This window comes from Protomyctophum parallelum (assembly GCF_964188405.1).
Source record: "Protomyctophum parallelum genome assembly, chromosome: 1".
In the NCBI taxonomy this organism is placed as follows: Eukaryota; Metazoa; Chordata; class Actinopteri; order Myctophiformes; family Myctophidae; genus Protomyctophum; species Protomyctophum parallelum.
The window spans coordinates 10,406,260-10,426,328 of record NC_139697.1 but is presented as its reverse complement, the minus strand read 5'-3'; the positions used below and the strand labels follow the sequence as shown (position 1 = coordinate 10,426,328).

The 20,069-nt window shown below is 44.6% G+C and overlaps 1 protein-coding gene across 4 annotated transcripts in view; it reads right to left on the bottom strand.

Moving 5' to 3' along the window:
• Positions 1-20,069, bottom strand: part of trps1 (trichorhinophalangeal syndrome I) — a 189,289-nt gene that overhangs the window by 154,011 nt on the left and 15,209 nt on the right. For all 4 annotated transcript variants that reach the window (XM_083766855.1, XM_083766856.1, XM_083766854.1 and 1 more), the window contains exon 2: positions 7,550-8,166. In XM_083766855.1, the coding sequence (XP_083622981.1) occupies positions 7,550-7,562 (13 nt within the window). In that variant the 5' untranslated portion in view covers positions 7,563-8,166. The remainder of the gene's footprint in view (positions 1-7,549; positions 8,167-20,069) is intronic.

Here is a 20,069-nt window from a genome sequence, read left to right as displayed (position 1 = left end):
TATTCAGCTGTGAAAATGACTTTAATTTGGCTGAATATGGCAGAGGTTCAACAGAATCAATGCAATGTTGTTCCAAGTGTACACACACAGTCACAACATGAATACATATTGCATGGTTAGCATTGCAACAATATCCCAGGAGTGTGTGTGTGTGTGTGCACCATGCTGGTGGGGGGAGGTACATGAAGGAGAGCATGTTCACACAAACAGAGTTATCAGCTAGTTCAACTACATTAACGCGCGCACACACACACACACACACACACACACACACACACACACACACACACACACACACACACACACACACACACACACACACACACACACACACACACACACACACACACACACACACACACACACACACACACACACACACAGAATTCCACACTACACTTGGGTGACAAATTGAAATGAAGCAAATCAATTCCCATATCTAATCTTAAAGGGAAAATGTAATAAGCAAAGAGACTGTGGCCCCACAAACACCTCCTAGGTGGATTCGCTTCTGCATTCATGCCCAGGCCTGGGGCCCCCCAGACTACACACTAGTTTATATAACAGGCCTAGGGGCCCCCAGACTACACACTAGTTTATATACCAGGCCTAGGGGCCCCCCAGACTACACACTAGTTTATATAACAGGCCTGGGGCCCCCCAGACTACACACTAGTTTATATACCAGGCCTGGGGGCCCCCAGACTACACACTAGTTTATATAACAGGCCTGGGGGCCCCCAGACTACACACTAGTTTATATAACAGGCCTGGGGCCCCCCAGACTACACACTAGTTTATATACCAGGCCTGGGGGCCCCCAGACTACACACTAGTTTATATAACAGGCCTGGGGGCCCCCAGACTACACACTAGTTTATATACCAGGCCTGGGGGCCCCCAGACTACACACTAGTTTATATACCAGGCCTGGGGCCCCCCAGACTACACACTAGTTTATATAACAGGCCTAGGGGCCCCCAGACTACACACTAGTTTATATAACAGGCCTAGGGCCCCCCAGACTACACACTAGTTTATATAACAGGCCTAGGGGCCCCAGACTACACACTAGTTTATATAACAGGCCTAGGGGCCCCCAGACTACACACTAGTTTATATAACAGGCCTAGGGCCCCCAGACTACACACTAGTTTATATAACAGGCCTGGGGGCCCCCAGACTACACACTAGTTTATATACCAGGCCTAGGGGCCCCCAGACTACACACTAGTTTATATACCAGGCCTGGGGGCCCCCAGACTACACACTAGTTTATATAACAGGCCTGGGGCCCCCAGACTTCACACTAGTTTATATAACAGGCCTAGGGCCCCCAGACTACACACTAGTTTATATAACAGGCCTAGGGGCCCCCAGACTACACACTAGTTTATATAACAGGCCTAGGGGCCCCCAGACTACACACTAGTTTATATAACAGGCCTAGGGGCCCCCAGACTACACACTAGTTTATATAACAGGCCTAGGGGCCCCCAGACTACACACTAGTTTATATAACAGGCCTAGGGGCCCCCCAGACTACACACTAGTTTATATACCAGGCCTAGGGGCCCCCAGACTACACACTAGTTTATATAACAGGCCTAGGGCCCCCCAGAATACACACTAGTTTATATACCAGGCCTGGGGGCCCCCAGACTACACACTAGTTTATATACCAGGCCTGGGGGCCCCCAGACTACACACTAGTTTATATAACAGGCCTGGGGGCCCCCAGACTACACACTAGTTTATATAACAGGCCTAGGGGCCCCCAGACTACACACTAGTTTATATACCAGGCCTGGGGGCCCCCAGACTACACACTAGTTTATATAACAGGCCTAGGGGCCCCCCAGACTACACACTAGTTTATATACCAGGCCTAGGGGCCCCCAGACTACACACTAGTTTATATACCAGGCCTGGGGGCCCCCAGACTACACACTAGTTTATATAACAGGCCTAGGGGCCCCCAGACTACACACTAGTTTATATAACAGGCCTGGGGCCCCCAGACTACACACTAGTTTATATAACAGGCCTAGGGCCCCCAGACTACACACTAGTTTATATACCAGGCCTAGGGGCCCCCAGACTACACACTAGTTTATATAACAGGCCTAGGGCCCCCAGACTACACACTAGTTTATATACCAGGCCTGGGGGCCCCCAGACTACACACTAGTTTATATAACAGGCCTAGGGGCCCCCAGACTACACACTAGTTTATATACCAGGCCTGGGGGCCCCCAGACTACACACTAGTTTATATAACAGGCCTAGGGGCCCCCAGACTACACACTAGTTTATATAACAGGCCTGGGGCCCCCAGACTACACACTAGTTTATATAACAGGCCTAGGGCCCCCAGACTACACACTAGTTTATATACCAGGCCTAGGGGCCCCCAGACTACACACTAGTTTATATAACAGGCCTAGGGCCCCCAGACTACACACTAGTTTATATACCAGGCCTAGGGGCCCCCAGACTACACACTAGTTTATATACCAGGCCTGGGGGCCCCCAGACTATACACACTAGTTTATATAACAGGCCTGGGGGCCCCCAGACTACACACTAGTTTATATAACAGGCCTAGGGGCCCCCAGACTATACACACTAGTTTATATAACAGGCCTGGGGGCCCCCAGACTACACACTAGTTTATATAACAGGCCTAGGGGCCCCCAGACTATACACACTAGTTTATATAACAGGCCTAGGGGCCCCCAGACTACACACTAGTTTATATACCAGGCCTGGGCCCCCCCAGACTACACACTAGTTTATATACCAGGCCTGGGGGGCCCCCAGACTACACACTAGTTTATATACCAGGCCTAGGGGCCCCCAGACTACACACTAGTTTATATACCAGGCCTGGGGGCCCCCAGACTACACACTAGTTTATATACCAGGCCTAGGGGCCCCCAGACTACACACTAGTTTATATAACAGGCCTGGGGGCCCCCAGACTACACACTAGTTTATATACCAGGCCTGGGGGCCCCCAGACTATACACACTAGTTTATATACCAGGCCTAGGGGCCCCCAGACTACACACTAGTTTATATACCAGGCCTAGGGGCCCCCAGACTACACACTAGTTTATATACCAGGCCTGGGGGCCCCCAGACTACACACTAGTTTATATAACAGGCCTAGGGCCCCCAGACTACACACTAGTTTATATAACAGGCCTGGGGGCCCCCAGACTACACACTAGTTTATATAACAGGCCTGGGGCCCCCAGACTACACACTAGTTTATATAACAGGCCTAGGGGCCCCCAGACTACACACTAGTTTATATACCAGGCCTAGGGCCCCCAGACTACACACTAGTTTATATACCAGGCCTAGGGGCCCCCAGACTACACACTAGTTTATATACCAGGCCTGGGGGGCCCCAGACTATACACACTAGTTTATATAACAGGCCTGGGGGCCCCCAGACTACACACTAGTTTATATACCAGGCCTAGGGGCCCCCAGACTACACACTAGTTTATATACCAGGCCTGGGGGCCCCCAGACTACACACTAGTTTATATAACAGGCCTGGGGGCCCCCAGACTACACACTAGTTTATATACCAGGCCTAGGGGCCCCAGACTACACACTAGTTTATATACCAGGCCTAGGGGCCCCCAGACTACACACTAGTTTATATACCAGGCCTAGGGGCCCCCAGACTACACACTAGTTTATATACCAGGCCTGGGGGCCCCCAGACTACACACTAGTTTATATAACAGACCTAGGGGCCCCCAGACTACACACTAGTTTATATAACAGGCCTGGGGGCCCCCAGACTACACACTAGTTTATATACCAGGCCTAGGGGCCCCCAGACTACACACTAGTTTATATACCAGGCCTAGGGGCCCCCAGACTACACACTAGTTTATATAACAGGCCTAGGGCCCCCAGACTACACACTAGTTTATATACCAGGCCTAGGGGCCCCCAGACTACACACTAGTTTATATACCAGGCCTAGGGGCCCCCAGACTACACACTAGTTTATATACCAGGCCTAGGGGCCCCCAGACTACACACTAGTTTATATAACAGGCCTAGGGGCCCCCAGACTACACACTATACTATCAGCTAGTTCACTGATTCTCACTCAACAGTAAACAAACCAACATACAGAATTGTGTTATAAGGTATCTGCTGTGTACATGTCTACTCTAAAGTGACAATTTAAGGACTTTTTGATACTGCAAAAAAGAAAGAGAGAGAGAGAGAGAGAGAGAGAGAGAGAAATATAGACTATGACAACTTCAAAATGTATCAATAAATGATACTATCAAGAAATGGCCAAATTGTGAAATATTACCAGTGAGAGAGGCAAAGATTGTGAAAATAGCTGATCTACTTATGATCACAACAATTTTCACAATATTTATCTGCGGAACCGTGTCAACTCCTACAATGCCAAGTGCTTGTAAGGGTGGGGGTTTCCCAGTTCAAAATGATGGTCTCTTCCCTATCTCCATGGCTAGAATGACAACAAGGTGAGGAGTTCTTTGGCGGTCTCCAAGATGCGAGATTGACAACAGCTGCAGCAGCAAAGAAAAGGTTGACATCAGTGGTGTTGCCTGAAGGACTAGTTTTTAGTGAGGTCTACTTTTCCAGAATGTAATGATTAACTTTTAACACTGAAGTGGCATTGGACACACTCTGCCGATACAAGTACAGTGTGTCTTTAACAAAAAGCTTGTCTGGAGAAGCTATCCACAAAAGGCTAACGTATGTTTCATACATTTGTTTTAGTCTCATATCGCGAGTACCCGTGTGTATTCTTTAACCACATAGCCCCTAGCCCAGCGTCGCTATTCTGTTGCATGTCATAATAGATGATGAAATTAGCGGATCTACAACCTCACAATGTGTCACAACACAACGATTTGTGAGCTTGTACAAGGAGGGGGACCTACAATAGACCCCTGGGCCTGGTGGATCCCGGTTAACAAAGTGTATAGGGTGTAAAGTGGTCAATAACTAATAATAAATAATAATACAAAATATATAGGAAATATATATATATATATAAAAAAAAGCTGATCTTCAAGCTCACAAATCATTGCATCACGACCTGTAGATTTGTTTTAGGTGCAACGGCGTCGCATGACGAGGAAATCGTAAATCAGGCTTTACTCCCTGCATCTCTGACACTGCACATGTGACCCGGCTCTGTGCTGGTCACCTACTTACACAATGTTGTGACGTGCTAGAACTGAGCTAGAGATTTGACCAGCTGAGTGTAATGTACTGTAAGTAGGTATCATTTATCATTTTGTTCTTGAAAAGATTTGGGAAAATTGTGAATACTTTTACATTCTACACATACTAACCAACCTTGTATCTGGGCGGCTGGCACAAACTCTTTTGATAGGTGTTTGAACTGCATATCAATATTGTGGGTTCTTGACATGAGACAGATCGTGTCAGAGAAACGGGCTCCCTGCTTTTTGGGGGGACTGGACTGTCTATAAAAACACAAATCTGTCATTCAAAAGGTGGCAGAAATGAGCTGAAATGCCCATCCTGTTCTATACCCATCCAGTGTTATTCTCTGAACCCATGGGTCCATATTTACACTGGCACGTGTTAAATTAACTCTCAGGATTTTCAAGCAACAACTTTATATCTAGTGTTAATGTGTGCATGTGTGCACACATGAACATGCGTGGCGTGCGTGTGTGGCTGCGTGCGTGTTTCTTCTCTAGCAGAGTCCAGATCCCTAATCCTTCATCCCATAGGTTTCTAAACTATTAATACTTACTAGTAATGCTAGTAACGGCCGAGCTACAGCAGGCTTTTCAGCGCACACGTGAGCCCTGCATAGGACTGGATCTATAAGTGCGTGTGTGCGTATACGACTATACGCATACACTTTAAAGCACGCTGAAATGCCTGGTGTAGCTCGGCCGTAAGTACAAAGCTCACAGCTTGTCATGCTTATGGTGATATTCTGGCCAAATGTTTGTCTACTTTCTCCGAATGCTTACCTATTATGGCATGGCGAGCCCAGAATATGAATGTGGTTAATAAAACATAATACAATTTATTACGGTATTTGTATTGCACTTTTCATTCATAAGGAATCACAAAGTGCTACTGTACATAGGCTAGTCAAAAGCAAGAAATCAATCACAAAAGGTGAAGGTTACAGACGTTTGACCAACACTATAGGAGTTTTCATGATACATAATTAGTCCAAGTCATGGTCTTTTTTACTTTAAAAACCTTGACAATTTTGTTTTCATTGCTATACCGATAAAACGTGTACTATGGTTCCACTGATCCAAGCCACAACACAACCGATTGATTGTATTTGATCACAAAAATATAAACAAGCTCTGAAAATGGACCCAGCTGACCACTTCACTTTGAAGAGTTTGGGGAGCCGATCCGGACAGGGTTGAGAACCATTGATTTAGACTCAGTAACCCATCTCCATCCTCCGGTCATGTTTCTAATCTGCAATGCTTCGCAAAAAGACATCCATGTGTGTGTGATGGCCCTGAGGTATGAGAGGCATATTAACCACTTAAAACCCATTTTTGGTGGGAACCCCTTTTGGTGTTAGCATTATGTTGTGCTTTAGCTATTGAAAAATAGCAGATCTACAAGATCATAGCACGCCACCGAGTGGCGCGCTACGAGCTTGTAGGTCTGCTATTTTTGAAAAATCGAAGAACCACTGACATAGAAACATAGCTTTTTTCATAGACATCATAGACATTTTTTTAAATCTGATCTCAGGTCAAAATGGGCCCCGTTGTACTTTTTTTTGAACGGGCTTCCCCAGGGCTCTGTCCTCGGCCTGCTCGTTTTCACCTTCTGCACCAAATCTCTTTGTCCAAAAATAGCCAACCTATAAGCTCAACATAACACGTTGCAAGTTGCAACGTGACGTGTTGTGAACTTGTACATTGGCTATATTTGCCTATTTCCACTCAATCTTTGTTGGGTTTTAATTCTTGAGTTTAACGTGAAGAAATTATATCTTCAGAAATATGATGATAAAATTAAATAAATCAGAATGAATAAATAAATAAATGCAGTTTTCTCTCTCACAGTTATTTAGAATGCAAGCAGAAATAAGGCAGGTAATTATACTTTGTGCGAAATTAGCACTGGTAATTACCATTTAAAATTAGAATAAACTAATAGTTGATTCTTAATTATTCTCTTTGTAACTTTTTTTTAAATTAACCCTAATAAGGATGCAGTCAGATTTCTGGTAATGTTCAGGTTATGATTGCATCAGAGATGCATAATAGTGATCATTAGAAAATGTATTAAAACAAGCTCTATGCTAGTGATGTAAAAAAAAATCTAATAATAATATAAAATCATGCCATTCCACTCATGGTGATAATCTGAAACTTGGGAGGGGGGTCATCAGCAAAAGTTACAATCACATCATTTTAACCACATAACCACATTTTATATTTCAAAAATAGCAGATGTACAAGTAGATTTGCTATTTTTGAAAAGTCATTGAGCGGTAGCGGTTTCTTACCTGTCGTGATCATCGGGTTATAAAAGCATCATGGCTGACTCTGACTCCTGGGCTTGGCATCAGCTCCGGAGACCCGGGCCCGGAACGGGAACACGCAGCGCTCCACAGTCCCAACACACACACACACACACACACACACACACACAGTCCAACAGCGGCGGCAGCAGCGCTCCGATGCCAGCACCACGTTACTCCACACGCTAACGGGAACCAGAGAGCATGCAGCGACTGACTGGGCACAAGCAGCAGGCGCTAGCCTCGGTCCATCGCTCTGTTTAGGTCAAGTTAACTCCACACCAGTACCATGAACATCGGAGGGAGGAGGGGGGGGAGACAAACAAAAAAAAGAGAAAGAAAACGAAAAATAAAGAAAAATAAAATGTCTGGATTGTTTTATTCCACACGGACCAGTCTGTTAACTGGTATTTTAGGGACCATGGCTCGGACAGAGAGGGCACCGTGAGGAAGATCAAAACCAGATCAAATATAATATTGTAGGTCCGTCCGTTATTTCTGTATCCCGACAGCGCTGGTGTAGCCGTCCTGTCTTGTTCACATGGTTCTGTTAACGGCTCCGGGGGTCAGGATTTCCAAGACGCTGCCATCACCGTAGCAACCTGGTAAAAAAAAGAAAAAGACAACACAAATTAGACTAGTAGTAGTGGTGGAAATGGCAGCACTCTACACAGCCGTAAGTTGCTAAAACCGACTTCCATGTGTTATACAACCCTATTGTTAAAGGCCTTTTTGATCCTACAGAAACCTTAAAAAAGAGTCACAACAGGTCAGAAGTCTGATGCATATTTCGCACAGCTGCCGTGCCTCTACGGAAGAGTACATAAGTATTAGATGCATACAGAATACATAATACAATTGTATTGTTTGTCCATCTTGCATCTTTGTGCAAATGTGCACAAATGAATAAATACACAACATGTGAGCAATAAACCCGAGACAGCTCTCCTGACATCCTGACGACTGACATGGTCCCCCACGGCATGTACAGAATGCTGTTCCAACCACACACACGACAAGGGAAAAATGGCTTCAATGAGGAGAAGTCCACCCAATCTTCATTCTTTTTTCAACCACTTGAGCCCCATTTTCAAAATGTTCACAAATATCTGTATTCTTCTCAAAAATAGATCCACCAGCGCACAATATATAAAATTGGTTAATTCATTTTTGATTAAGAAAATTCAGGATTGCCTGAAAGATTTTTGTTGGGGCTATCCAGCGCATTTATATGTATTTGATTTTTCTTTTAAAGTCTAATGATTTTAAGATGTTATATGTATTTATTTAAGTCACTTCTGGATGGGCGAGAGGCAAGTACAGTAAATCCTCGGTTTGTGTGCATGTGTGTGCGCGCATGTGTGTAAGCCGTTACAGAACTAGCATTTATCGTATGGTCTTAAAGACTGTTGAAATGGCCATAACAAACAAATTAGTAATGTAGTAGTGCGTTCTTTGGGAGAAAATGAAATCATTTGTCTTTTGAAATCAACCTTTCCACAGTACGTCCAAGATGTACATGTCCAAGATGTAGTCAATAGAACACGACATAGTATAGATAACTTGTCGTCAATAATACCAAGTTACAAATAACAGTGGAGCACATGAACAACACTTGCCAAATCATAATGACTCTTTTCAAAATTCTTCTTTACACTTTGAGTTTACACATGTTTTAACACTGCCCTCTGTCCGCAGGGTGGACCGGGTCAGCCTCTAATCAGTACATTTCCAGGACTAAATTGTTGTTTCACACGAGGAAGTTTCCAGCAGGCTGTGGCTACGCTGGTGGACTTCATTTTCTTTATTCAGTAATTCTAGTCTTAACAGGAACACTCTCTCTCTCTCTTTCCCTCCCTGTCTCTCTCTTGCTGCTCTGTTCCCCCTTTTGTTGCCCCAACCGCAGAAATCACCCCACCCTCTATCCCTACCACCCTTCTCTGTCTCTCTCTGTGTGCCACCCTTTCTCCCGTTTTCCATCCATCTTGCCTCTCTCTCAGTCTCTCTCTCTCAGTCTCTCTCTCTCTCTTACTCGCCACAAATCTAAATCTGAGTCTGTATTTATACAAAGCAAGTTTCCTTTGGTCACTACAACGGCGTGTGTGCATGTGTGTGCGTGTGTGTGTGTGTGTGTGCACGCGCAAAGGATAAGAGAATTGGCTAGAAGTCTACACGTACACACACACACACGTGTACACACACACACACACACACACACACACACGCACGCGCACTGAAGAGCAGAGTCTATATTTGGAAGTTTGTTCTGTTATCTGGAGTATGGCTTTATTGGCCTTGAAGCTGACAAATTAACACTTAGCCACATATGCTGCACGTTAATGCACGTCTCCCAGGCTTCTGGTGGTTTATTGTTTTGGACACAGTCACCTCTATCAGCGCATTCACGGAGGGGGAGATTACAATGGGCCCGATGTTCCTCTGTTTAGACAGCACTACTGGCTCCGTGTGGTCCTCCTCGCCACATTTCCCAAATTTACCGTCTGGGCTCCGAGGACACCCAGTCGGAACAACTGCCCCGTGTCAGCGATGAGATATCCATCCGCAGAGTTTAGGAAAAACGACGCCTACTCTTACAATATCACTGCTGTCATGAAAGCAAACAGCATTATGAGTTACTATTAGAACGGTGAGTCATGTCAGGGACCCCTCCCATCTCCCAAAAAGACCTCGCCTTTTACCAAACAACTATGTTTCTGTGGGCAAGAAATCGTCTCCGGTCGGCGAAAAAAATTACTGACCCGGCTGAACTTGCAGGTAGCAAAAAATAAAAAGTTGTTTGACGAAATGGAAATGTGGCGTTTGGAGGGAGTGGGTTGCACTCAAAAGAACGGAAAAAAATGGCCAGAGGAAACCTTTCAGCCTGTCTTCCCAATCCATCATTATGGAGAAGAACGGCACTTTAATGCAGTTATCTGTCTTATCACTGAGAGAACATTAACCATACCAGCTCTAGTGAAAGGTTGCTGTTACTCGCTTAAACGCACACGCACACGCACACGCACACGCACACACACACACACACACACACACACACACACACACACACACACACACAAGCAAGCTTTGGAACGCTGTGGCATTGTATTCCACACAGTTACGCCCTCTGTATGCACAGACACACACAGATACATTCAGTAAACAGTAACACAGCTACATATCTCCAGACACAAACAGTATATGCACACAGCTACACAACCGAACCCCAAGTCCTGACGACCCACACATACTGTACTACAGTATAAAAAACGCTACTTGACGATGCAACCTGCTGCTAAATTAGTAATCAGGTAATTGCATGGAATGCATACTGTAGTAATGAAAAAAGAAAGACGACTAATTTATGAAAATGGGGGACGTGTGATTAACTATTACTAGTAAAAAAGAGAGGAAAAAAAAGAACAGATATTTCTCTCTCTCTCATTTCCTTCACTCTGTCCTGTCTCTCTCTCTCCATCTCCCTAGTCCCTTGCTACCTTAAGTCGCGTTCTCTCCATCTACTAATTTCCCCCCCTCTCTTTTTCTTTCTTCCGTCCATTTCCCCCGTCGTTTCTATCTGGTTCTCCCAGCACTGTCTCTCAAGTCGCTCTCTCTCTCCTCTATCCATCATCAACCCTTCTCATATCTTTCCTGTGTCTGTTTTTCTAACTGCCATTGTGGTTCAAGTGCCCCCCCCCCCCCCCCCAGCTCCCTTCCCTACCAGTCCCCCCCATCCCGCCCCCCCCCCCCCCCCCCCCCCCAAAAGTCCGTGTGTGGTCCAGTCCGGGTATAGACCATTACATTGTCCCAGACAGGTTGGACTGCGGCACAAGCCGGCAGACAAGGGGGTGAGGGGGTGGGGGGGGGGGGGTACTGGAGAGAGCGGAGGGGTTCCGAGGGAATGTTTGTTTTTCTGTTTCCAATTTGGTCCGGCCCGAGGAACTCCACACACTCCGCTCCGACTCAAGCACACCATTCATGACGGCCTGACGTACATGGTTGCACACGCACACACTTCCATGTAAGAAGGCCCAAGTGCACACATAAGCATGATGGGTGATCCCGTTGACTAACCCCCCCCCCCCCCACACACACACACAGACACAGACACACACACAACGTTCCTTCTCTATCACTTTCTTCATGCGATGGATTTATCACTGCTCTCATCTTTTATTGTTTTCTGATTTGTTATTGTTATTGCTGTTTTGAATGCCATAGTGGTCAAACTAATTACACTCATTTTCCCCTCATCTTTCATCCATACCCCCCCCCCCACCCCTCCCTCCTCGCCCGTAGTCCCAGAGAAAATGATTGTCTTTGAAAAGGGCCCTTTTTGATGTCTCTGTGCCTTTTCAGATGTTGTGTACACAGACTTTAGTTCCACGTTCCGCCAATTACAACACACAGAGAACATTGTCTCGCCCACGACTAAACACCATATGAAAATTATTATTTTTTTACTTCATGCTTTAAGTCATGCTTTTACATTTCGAATAGACGACGCTTGATTTACGCACGTTGTAACATGTTTATCCTACGCGGATATAGACGGGTGGACGGGACCAAAGGTTGTCTTTATGATTTGTTTCAGTGCATCTTTGAATAACACGCTTAGTTCCCCATTCCGCCCATTAAGAGCGCAGAAAACCACGTCGTTTCGTCTTCAGCCGAGCTCGACGGCTATATATGAAAATAATCACTTTGACTATTTATATTCTGAATTCACGCAGCCCGATTTTCCAACGCTGTCACCCATGTTTCTAAGCGGACAGGCCGATAAGCTGCAGGTAGACTGGGTATTCTTAAGAGGTTGTTTTTAAATCTGTCTGTACGTGTTTTAGACGTTGTGCACACAGAGGTTTAGTTTGGCGTCCGGCCAACGAATTAGAGCGCGGCGTAGTCGTCACAACCGCTCCGACTTACGAAAACAATACATTGTTTGACTTCCTCGGTCGACCACATCTGAAAATTATTATTTGGGTTATTTTCATTGTTTGTATTCCAAATACACAAAGCGAGCAGTGTAATTAAGACCCCCCCCCCAAAAAATGATATTTACATTTGCTGCTATCATTTAAAAACATCGTTCACTGAAGCTCTCAACTCGCTTTCATGCTGGGTGTCGTCATTATTTTTAAACCTCTCAAAGTAGCATGTTTGAGTTACGTTTGTATATGAAACTACAGAAGAGCCCCCATGATTACCCCAGTGAGATACGACGGGCAGAACGGCTTTTATTTGTTGTTGACTCATCTTCGATTATACGACACAGATTTAACATCAAAAAGACGAATATGAGTCAAAGGAACAGAATGACACTAATGAGTAGCAGACTGTTCCTCATTCCTTCCTTCAAAAATGACTCTGAAATTACCAGAAGCCCTCAACGATTCTGAAATGACCCTGAAATTGGCATTATGGATCTAGAACAAGGATAGGTGGGGGGTAAAGATTCTCACACATACAGACTACGGTTCAGAATTCTTATATCGATAAGATGTTTGGGCTTTTTATTTTTACTTGGCCGACAGTCAATGTGGGCTCTTCTCTCCACAAGAGAAGTCAAGGACATTTTTAAAGCTGCAATATGTTGTCATTTTAGCTATACTATATATCGTTTCTTTCGGGTGGAAGTACATAACTTTAGATTATTTTCTGTGACGTTCTTTTTCTGGGCGTTAATTGACGAAAAGTAAACAGCAACGATATAGCAACATGCGTTTTTCGGAAAACTGCTTTAGAAGAATTTAGAAGGCAGAATCGGTCTTTTGTGATGGGTTAATAATACACTAAGACGTAGAGGCTTATTTTTAAAGTTCAAACCATGAATGAGACTGCAGTAGGAAACAAGCGGAGCTACGCACCAGTTCCCCACGCAGCTCCACTCTGTGACTAAGCTCCACCGCAACCAGGACGGACGTCCATCACAAGTCAATAATAGGAGACACACTGTGCTTACACTGGTAGCAGGAGGCGTAATGGAAGGAACTGGTAGCTGCGTAGATCAACACGCTGGTTGTTGACTCTCACCTCGCTGTCTTTTCCCCAAAATACGGAAAACAAACTTCATCTGTGCCAGACGTGCATATGCGCGCGCGCACGTGCGTGTGTCATGTGTGCATTTCTTGGTTTGGTCTGTCCCCCCTGTCTGGGTAAGCTCAAACATTACGTCAGACACACACACAAACATGCGCGCACATGCACACGCACACACAGACTGATATACACCTATAATACAACACTATACACACACTACATACTCAATCACACACTTGCTGTCTCTCTCTCTCACACACACACACACAAACACACACACACACACTTTCCGCTCTTGGAGAATCGGACGTTTCCTGTGAGCACCCGGCCCGACGTGAAAAAATGTCTGGACAGACTTGACACACACGCGCACACACGCACACATACACATGCACATGCACACACACACACACACACACACACACACCACGGAACATTTTCAGCCCACAATGTTGACTTTATAGTCCATTCCAGAGCCCTGGATTGCAGTGAGTTGGCCCACTGAAGCAGCATTCACTTGTTAAACACGACCGGGAAGCAGATGAAAATGTTATGCTTCATCTATACACCATCGTATTGCCGGTGTTGAGCTCCGAAAATGGCAGATCTACAAGCTCTCTGCGCCATATGCGACATGCTGTGTGAGCTTATAAGATCGGGCAAGATCACAAGGGACAAAATGGTAAATGGTGCCTTTATCCAAGGTGCTTTACCCATTCACACACACATACATACACACACCTATGGCAGCGGAAGCCATGCAAAGCACCAACCAGCACATCAGGAGCAATTAGGGGTTCAGTGTCTTGCTCAAGAACACTTCGACACTAACTCTGGGGGAACTGGCAACCTTGCGGTTACCATCCAGCCACTCTACCTCTGAGCCACTGCCGCCGACAACTAAGCATACGTGATCAGGATTTATTAGGAGAAACCACAGACGTCACCTTCAAATCAAATAGACACAAAACAAAGTGCCGTTACCACATTACAACCAAGTGTTCTCTTTAATACAATGTTGTCATTTCAACGGCAAAATGTCTTGTTTTGATGTGGAAATCCCACAAAGCGGTTCTATCAGACTGATGTAGTTCGTGACCGAATGAAGGCACTACCACCATATGCTTCCCATGTCTCTTTGTCAATCCCAAATGCTGTGGTATCACACTTATTCAGAGAGTGACTGGACACCTACGTGGCCATATGGGACCAACTGAGAAACGTTTCCTTCAAACTGCAACCTGATAAAATACTAGCAAAAGTAATTTGGTGACTGACCGAATGTCTACAAGCCATATGTCTACAAGCCATATGCTTCCTTGGAAAGATCAGGCTGGATTACTTTTTTTTTTCTCAATAAAATTGGATACGAGTCAAGTTAGAAAACTCGATATAACTGCAGTGAAATGGTGACAATCTATAAAACACTACTCAGTCCATCTATCGCTCACTGCAGAACTGCTCAACGATGGCGACCATAATACTTACAGTGCTCTTGAAGAATTGTTAAAAGTGAAAAAATATATTTAAAAAACAATATTTTTCCAATGATTTGTTCAATCCAAAAGGAAATATTTAATAACAATACGGCAAATTGGAATTACAGCACACTTTGTGCTTCATATTTGAGGCAAAGAAAATCTGAAGCAACCGCTAAGTAAGATTAAACTGCTGAGTTAAATAGTTAGTTAAATAAGGTATCGCATGAATGGCTCATGCAACCTTAAGCGGGTAATCTACGATTATTCAAATTTCCAAACAAGCTTGGTAGTTCCGTTATTTATTCATGTATGCTACTTTTCTTCCAGACTAGCCATGTTGTTTTTCACTTTTCTCTTTCGTTTAAATTCAGACTGTGTTGGTTTGCACATTTCTTTTTGTCCTTTTAAAATGATTTTCTCTTCAAGAAGTTATCCCTCCATCCCACACACAGCCAGATATCTGCCAGGGCATGGAATATATAAAAAGAACCATTTTAATCCAAAGAGAGTTTTCATAACGCACCAATCTTCTGTTCCTAGTACTGACAAGTTAGCTGTGGGTGGGGAGCCAAACCCACAGATCTGCCAAGATGATCCCTTGTCTCTTCTTCACCTCTCTCTACTTTACTCCATGTCCTGTTTTCTCCTCTGCCATCTCTCTCGTTGCCATCGGCCATTGATCTCCGGCGAATGCCGCGTTCTACTTTTAGAACACTTGGATAGGCTTTGCTTCACGAGGCCGTATATACACAGTACGCACAGCTGGTGATATTATGGCATCGGTGAAATATATATGCCACGAATACACTGGAAAAACACAGCACAAGGAGCCTTTGTTTTCTATCGTTTAAAACACGAGTGACGCCTACAGTACTCCACTAAGGCTTAAAAAGGTATGGTAGGTGATGTTCTTTTATTGGGTTAAAGGAGTAGTCCACCAAAAAACAAAAATACTTATATTCTATCAATTACACACCCCATAAAGCCTTAAATTCAGGGAGATTAAAAAAAAAAAAGTCATATTCCTAAAATCCAATAATTGTGATGATCGGCGGAGTCTCCGATAGGAGACTTGCAGAGTCTCCAAAACTCATTAGTATTTTGATAAATGGTTGTATATGATTGTGATAGTAATCATTGATATAGTGTTTGTTCAATAACAGGGGTCACTCCTAAATAAATGGGTTGCCAGTTCCAATCAATCAGGTGAGAGGAGTACCCACTACTTCAATGTTATCCCATTTTGGGTGGGAACCCCTTTTGGTGTTAGCATTATGTTATGCTTTAGCTATTGAAAAATAGCAGATCTACAAGCTCATAGCGCGACACCGAGTGGCGTGCTACGAGCTTGTAGGTCTGCTATTTTTGAAAAATCAAAGAACGACTGACATAGAAACATAGCTTTTTCAGAAAACTGTCAGGATGTAGAAGATACTTTTTGAATCTGAGCTCAGGTCAAAATGGGTTATAGTGTTGTGTTCAGGTGAGAAGAGTACCCACTACTGTAATGTTATAGTGGTGTGTTCAGGTGAGAGTAGGAGTACCCACTACTTCAATGTTATAGTGTTGTGTTCAGGTGAGAGGAGTACCCACTACTGTAATGTTATAGTGGTGTGTTCAGGTGAGAGTAGGAGTACCCACTACTGTAATGTTATAGTGGTGTGTTCAGGTGAGAGGAGTACCCACTACTTCAATGTTATAGTGGTGTGTTCATGTGAGAGGAGTACCCACTACTTCACTGTTATAGTGGTGTGTTCAGGTGAGAGGAGTACCCACTACTTCAATGTTATAGTGGTGTGTTCAGGTGAGTAGGAGTACCCACTACTGTAATGTTATAGTGGTGTGTTCAGGTGAGAGGAGTACCCACTACTTCAACGTTATAGTGGTGTGTTCAGGTGAGAGGAGTACCCACTACTTCAACGTTATAGTGGTGTGTTCAGGTGAGAGGAGTACCCACTACTTCAACATTATAGTATGTTGTGTTCCACTTCCAATTTCTATCTGCTCATATCTTTGAGTTATAACTTCCAATTCCACTTGTTTATCCTGTATCCTGTGTGAGTTCTGTCGCCTTATTGGATACAACTGGTATCCCGAGCTGAAAATGCATTTTCTGTTGACTAAAAAAGAGCTGGAGAGACAGGCGGGAGAGCCCCGTTTCTGAACAAACACACTATAGCAATGATCTGTCAGAATAGAGAGCAATTCAACACTTCACACCATGAGGAGCACAACTTATTCTTTCAAGAGGTGTATGGAACCAACTGTCTAGTGAAGAGGACAATTAGAGATGTATAGAACCAACTGTCTAGTGAAGAGGACAATTAGGAGCATTTACTATTATTATTATTGCACATGCAGGTGTTGAGACTAGAACGAGAACAAAGAGAGAGCAATAGAGATAAAGGACAAAATAACAAAATAGATGAGAGAGCAAGAGAGAGAGAGAGAGAGAGAGAGAGAGAGAGAGAGAGAGAGAGAGAGAGAGAGGAGGGGGTGGTCACACTGCTATAGGTGAAAATACAAGAAAAGAGACAAGTTGTGAGTGGATAAGGAAAAGTCTGAAAGCCGTGTTGGAGAACAAATGCTGTGATCCCTGCTGTTCTATTACACGCACGCACATATACACACACACACACACACACACACACACACACACACACACAGTCCCAAAGTAAATTCAACTGTCAGCCGTAAAGTTTGGAGCTATGGCAAGTGTTGTCTCAGCCCCCTCCCCTCTCCTCCCCTCTCTCTCTCTCTCCTCCTCTCACTCCCTTTGTCTACACAAACCACTTCCTTTTAACACCCCCCACCCCATACACACCCACACACACACACGTTCCACACATTTCCATACATTTTTAGGAAATTCTCTCCTTTCGCCCACTTCAGTCCTCTATCAGTGTTTCTCTGTCGTCGCCCCTTACCTACCTAATAATGTACATCTACCCCCCTTCCTCCTGTTCCCTCTCTCTAGTCTAACCCCTTCCCCCCTCCATCCATCCATCCCATATCTCTCTCTCTCTCTCTCTCTCTCTGTAGGCCTCTCACGACTCACACCCTCTTCGCACCCCTCACCCCCCCCTGACAAAAGTCTCAAAGACCCCCAGATGTGTGCCTCCTTTATTTCCAATTTTCAAAAAAGAAAAGTGTACCTCCCCTCCATCGCGCACACACACACACACACACACACACACACACACACACACACACACTCTGTTATCAGCACAATGCCACCAGAGGACTTCCCCATTTAGCACGATTTGTTTTCCTTCTCTTAAAACATGCTGACTATTACAAAGTAACAAACGGCCATTTGTTGACGAGCAGCAGAAGCACGCCGATGGTGACAGATATCACTCCTATACTCTCAGTGGTCAAGACCTTAAAGGTGGGTCACGGGGGGTGAGATTAACACCGTAACAAGCTATAGCCATGGTTTTAAAACCGGACTGAAGCACGCTTGAGTAGCCAACTGCTGCTGCTGGTGTCCGGTCATGTGGCCATGGAAGTCTGAGTGAAGGCGGGGGGGTTCACTCCTAACGCCAAACTGCACACCAGCTGATTCCACTTATTAGCACAGCTTTAAAACCACATGAACCCTAGCAGCGCCCCTATTCCGGGGCAGACATTCAGCACACAAACACGTAGCAGATCTACAAGCTGGGTAGATATTTTTGACGCAGAGATGTGGTGTACAGGGAAAAAGATTATAGGGGGTCTAGTAGTGTTGACGCCTCTGGGACTCCGGTCAACGAAGTATATACTATATAGGGTTTAAGACGAAAGCTTGGAATGCCGACAAGTGAAATTGTCATGTTGGTTGGAATTGAGACCTGTCCTGCATGCATACACTTGGTCATCCAGTCTTGATACACATTCAATCATATAAAGAACGTGCAAATCCATTTTTGGCGCTCTGCAGGACAAAACAAGTTTCAGCTCAGCAGCTTACTGCTCCAGTCCAGGTCAAATGACAAAGACCGACCTCGCGGTCGAAACACTGTTGTTCCCTTGTGTTTTTGCACAGCAGAATTGTTGGGGCAGCAAGCTGTTGTGTGAATGTGATTAGATACCACTGCCTTGATATGGCATAACATCAGCTGTGTGGCTGCAAAGCCAAGGGAAGACTTCCTTTTATGAAGAAGTGCTGATGCGGGCAAATGTCACTCATGTCAGTGTGTTTTTTAACAGGGTGGCAGTCAAAACCCAAAGGTACAACAAACACAGAGATTAAAAGATAGAGAAACAGGTGGCTGAAATTCCCTGCAGAGAATAACTATCTGGGGAAGGATTCTGCTTGTGTTTAAGTCCTTTTGCAGGCTGCACACAGACACTGCAGGACAAGAAGTTAATAGTCAAGGAAATGTACTGTGGACTAATAGATTAGGCCATGAACTTGTGCATGGTTGATTTGTTTACCTGTATGGCATGTAGCCATGTATCCCATCTCCTCATGAAATATATCAATCACAAATAGCTCAACCAATCTGACATCTTGAACATAGTGCCTGGTGCTATGTAAGCATGTTCAGCAAAACTGGTAATATGCATCACAGTGCGCTTTAGATTTAACACATTTAAGATGTCAGAGAGTCAGGAAAGAAAACATACGCCCTTCTGGCCCCTTTAAACCAGTGGTTTTCATCAACCCTTTTCATACCAAGGCCCATTATTTATTTGGCATTTGAGCCCCCATTTGATGAGATTCAGCCTCTCAGACACAAACCTCAAGAATATGTTGTTGCCGTTGATCAAAATAACAATTCTTCTACATTCTCTAATATTTGTGTAGACTACTTCTTGTAAATAATGTAATGCAGATGTTTAACAATAATGCAACTCTCTTTCATTGTACGCTCTCAAGAGTTAAAGATCTATAAGGGTCCATTTGGTGACCAACTCTCCATCATTTACCTGAGGACCACCTGGAACCACTTCAAGGGTCACTGGTGGTCCCCGGACCACTGGTTAAGAACCACTGCTTT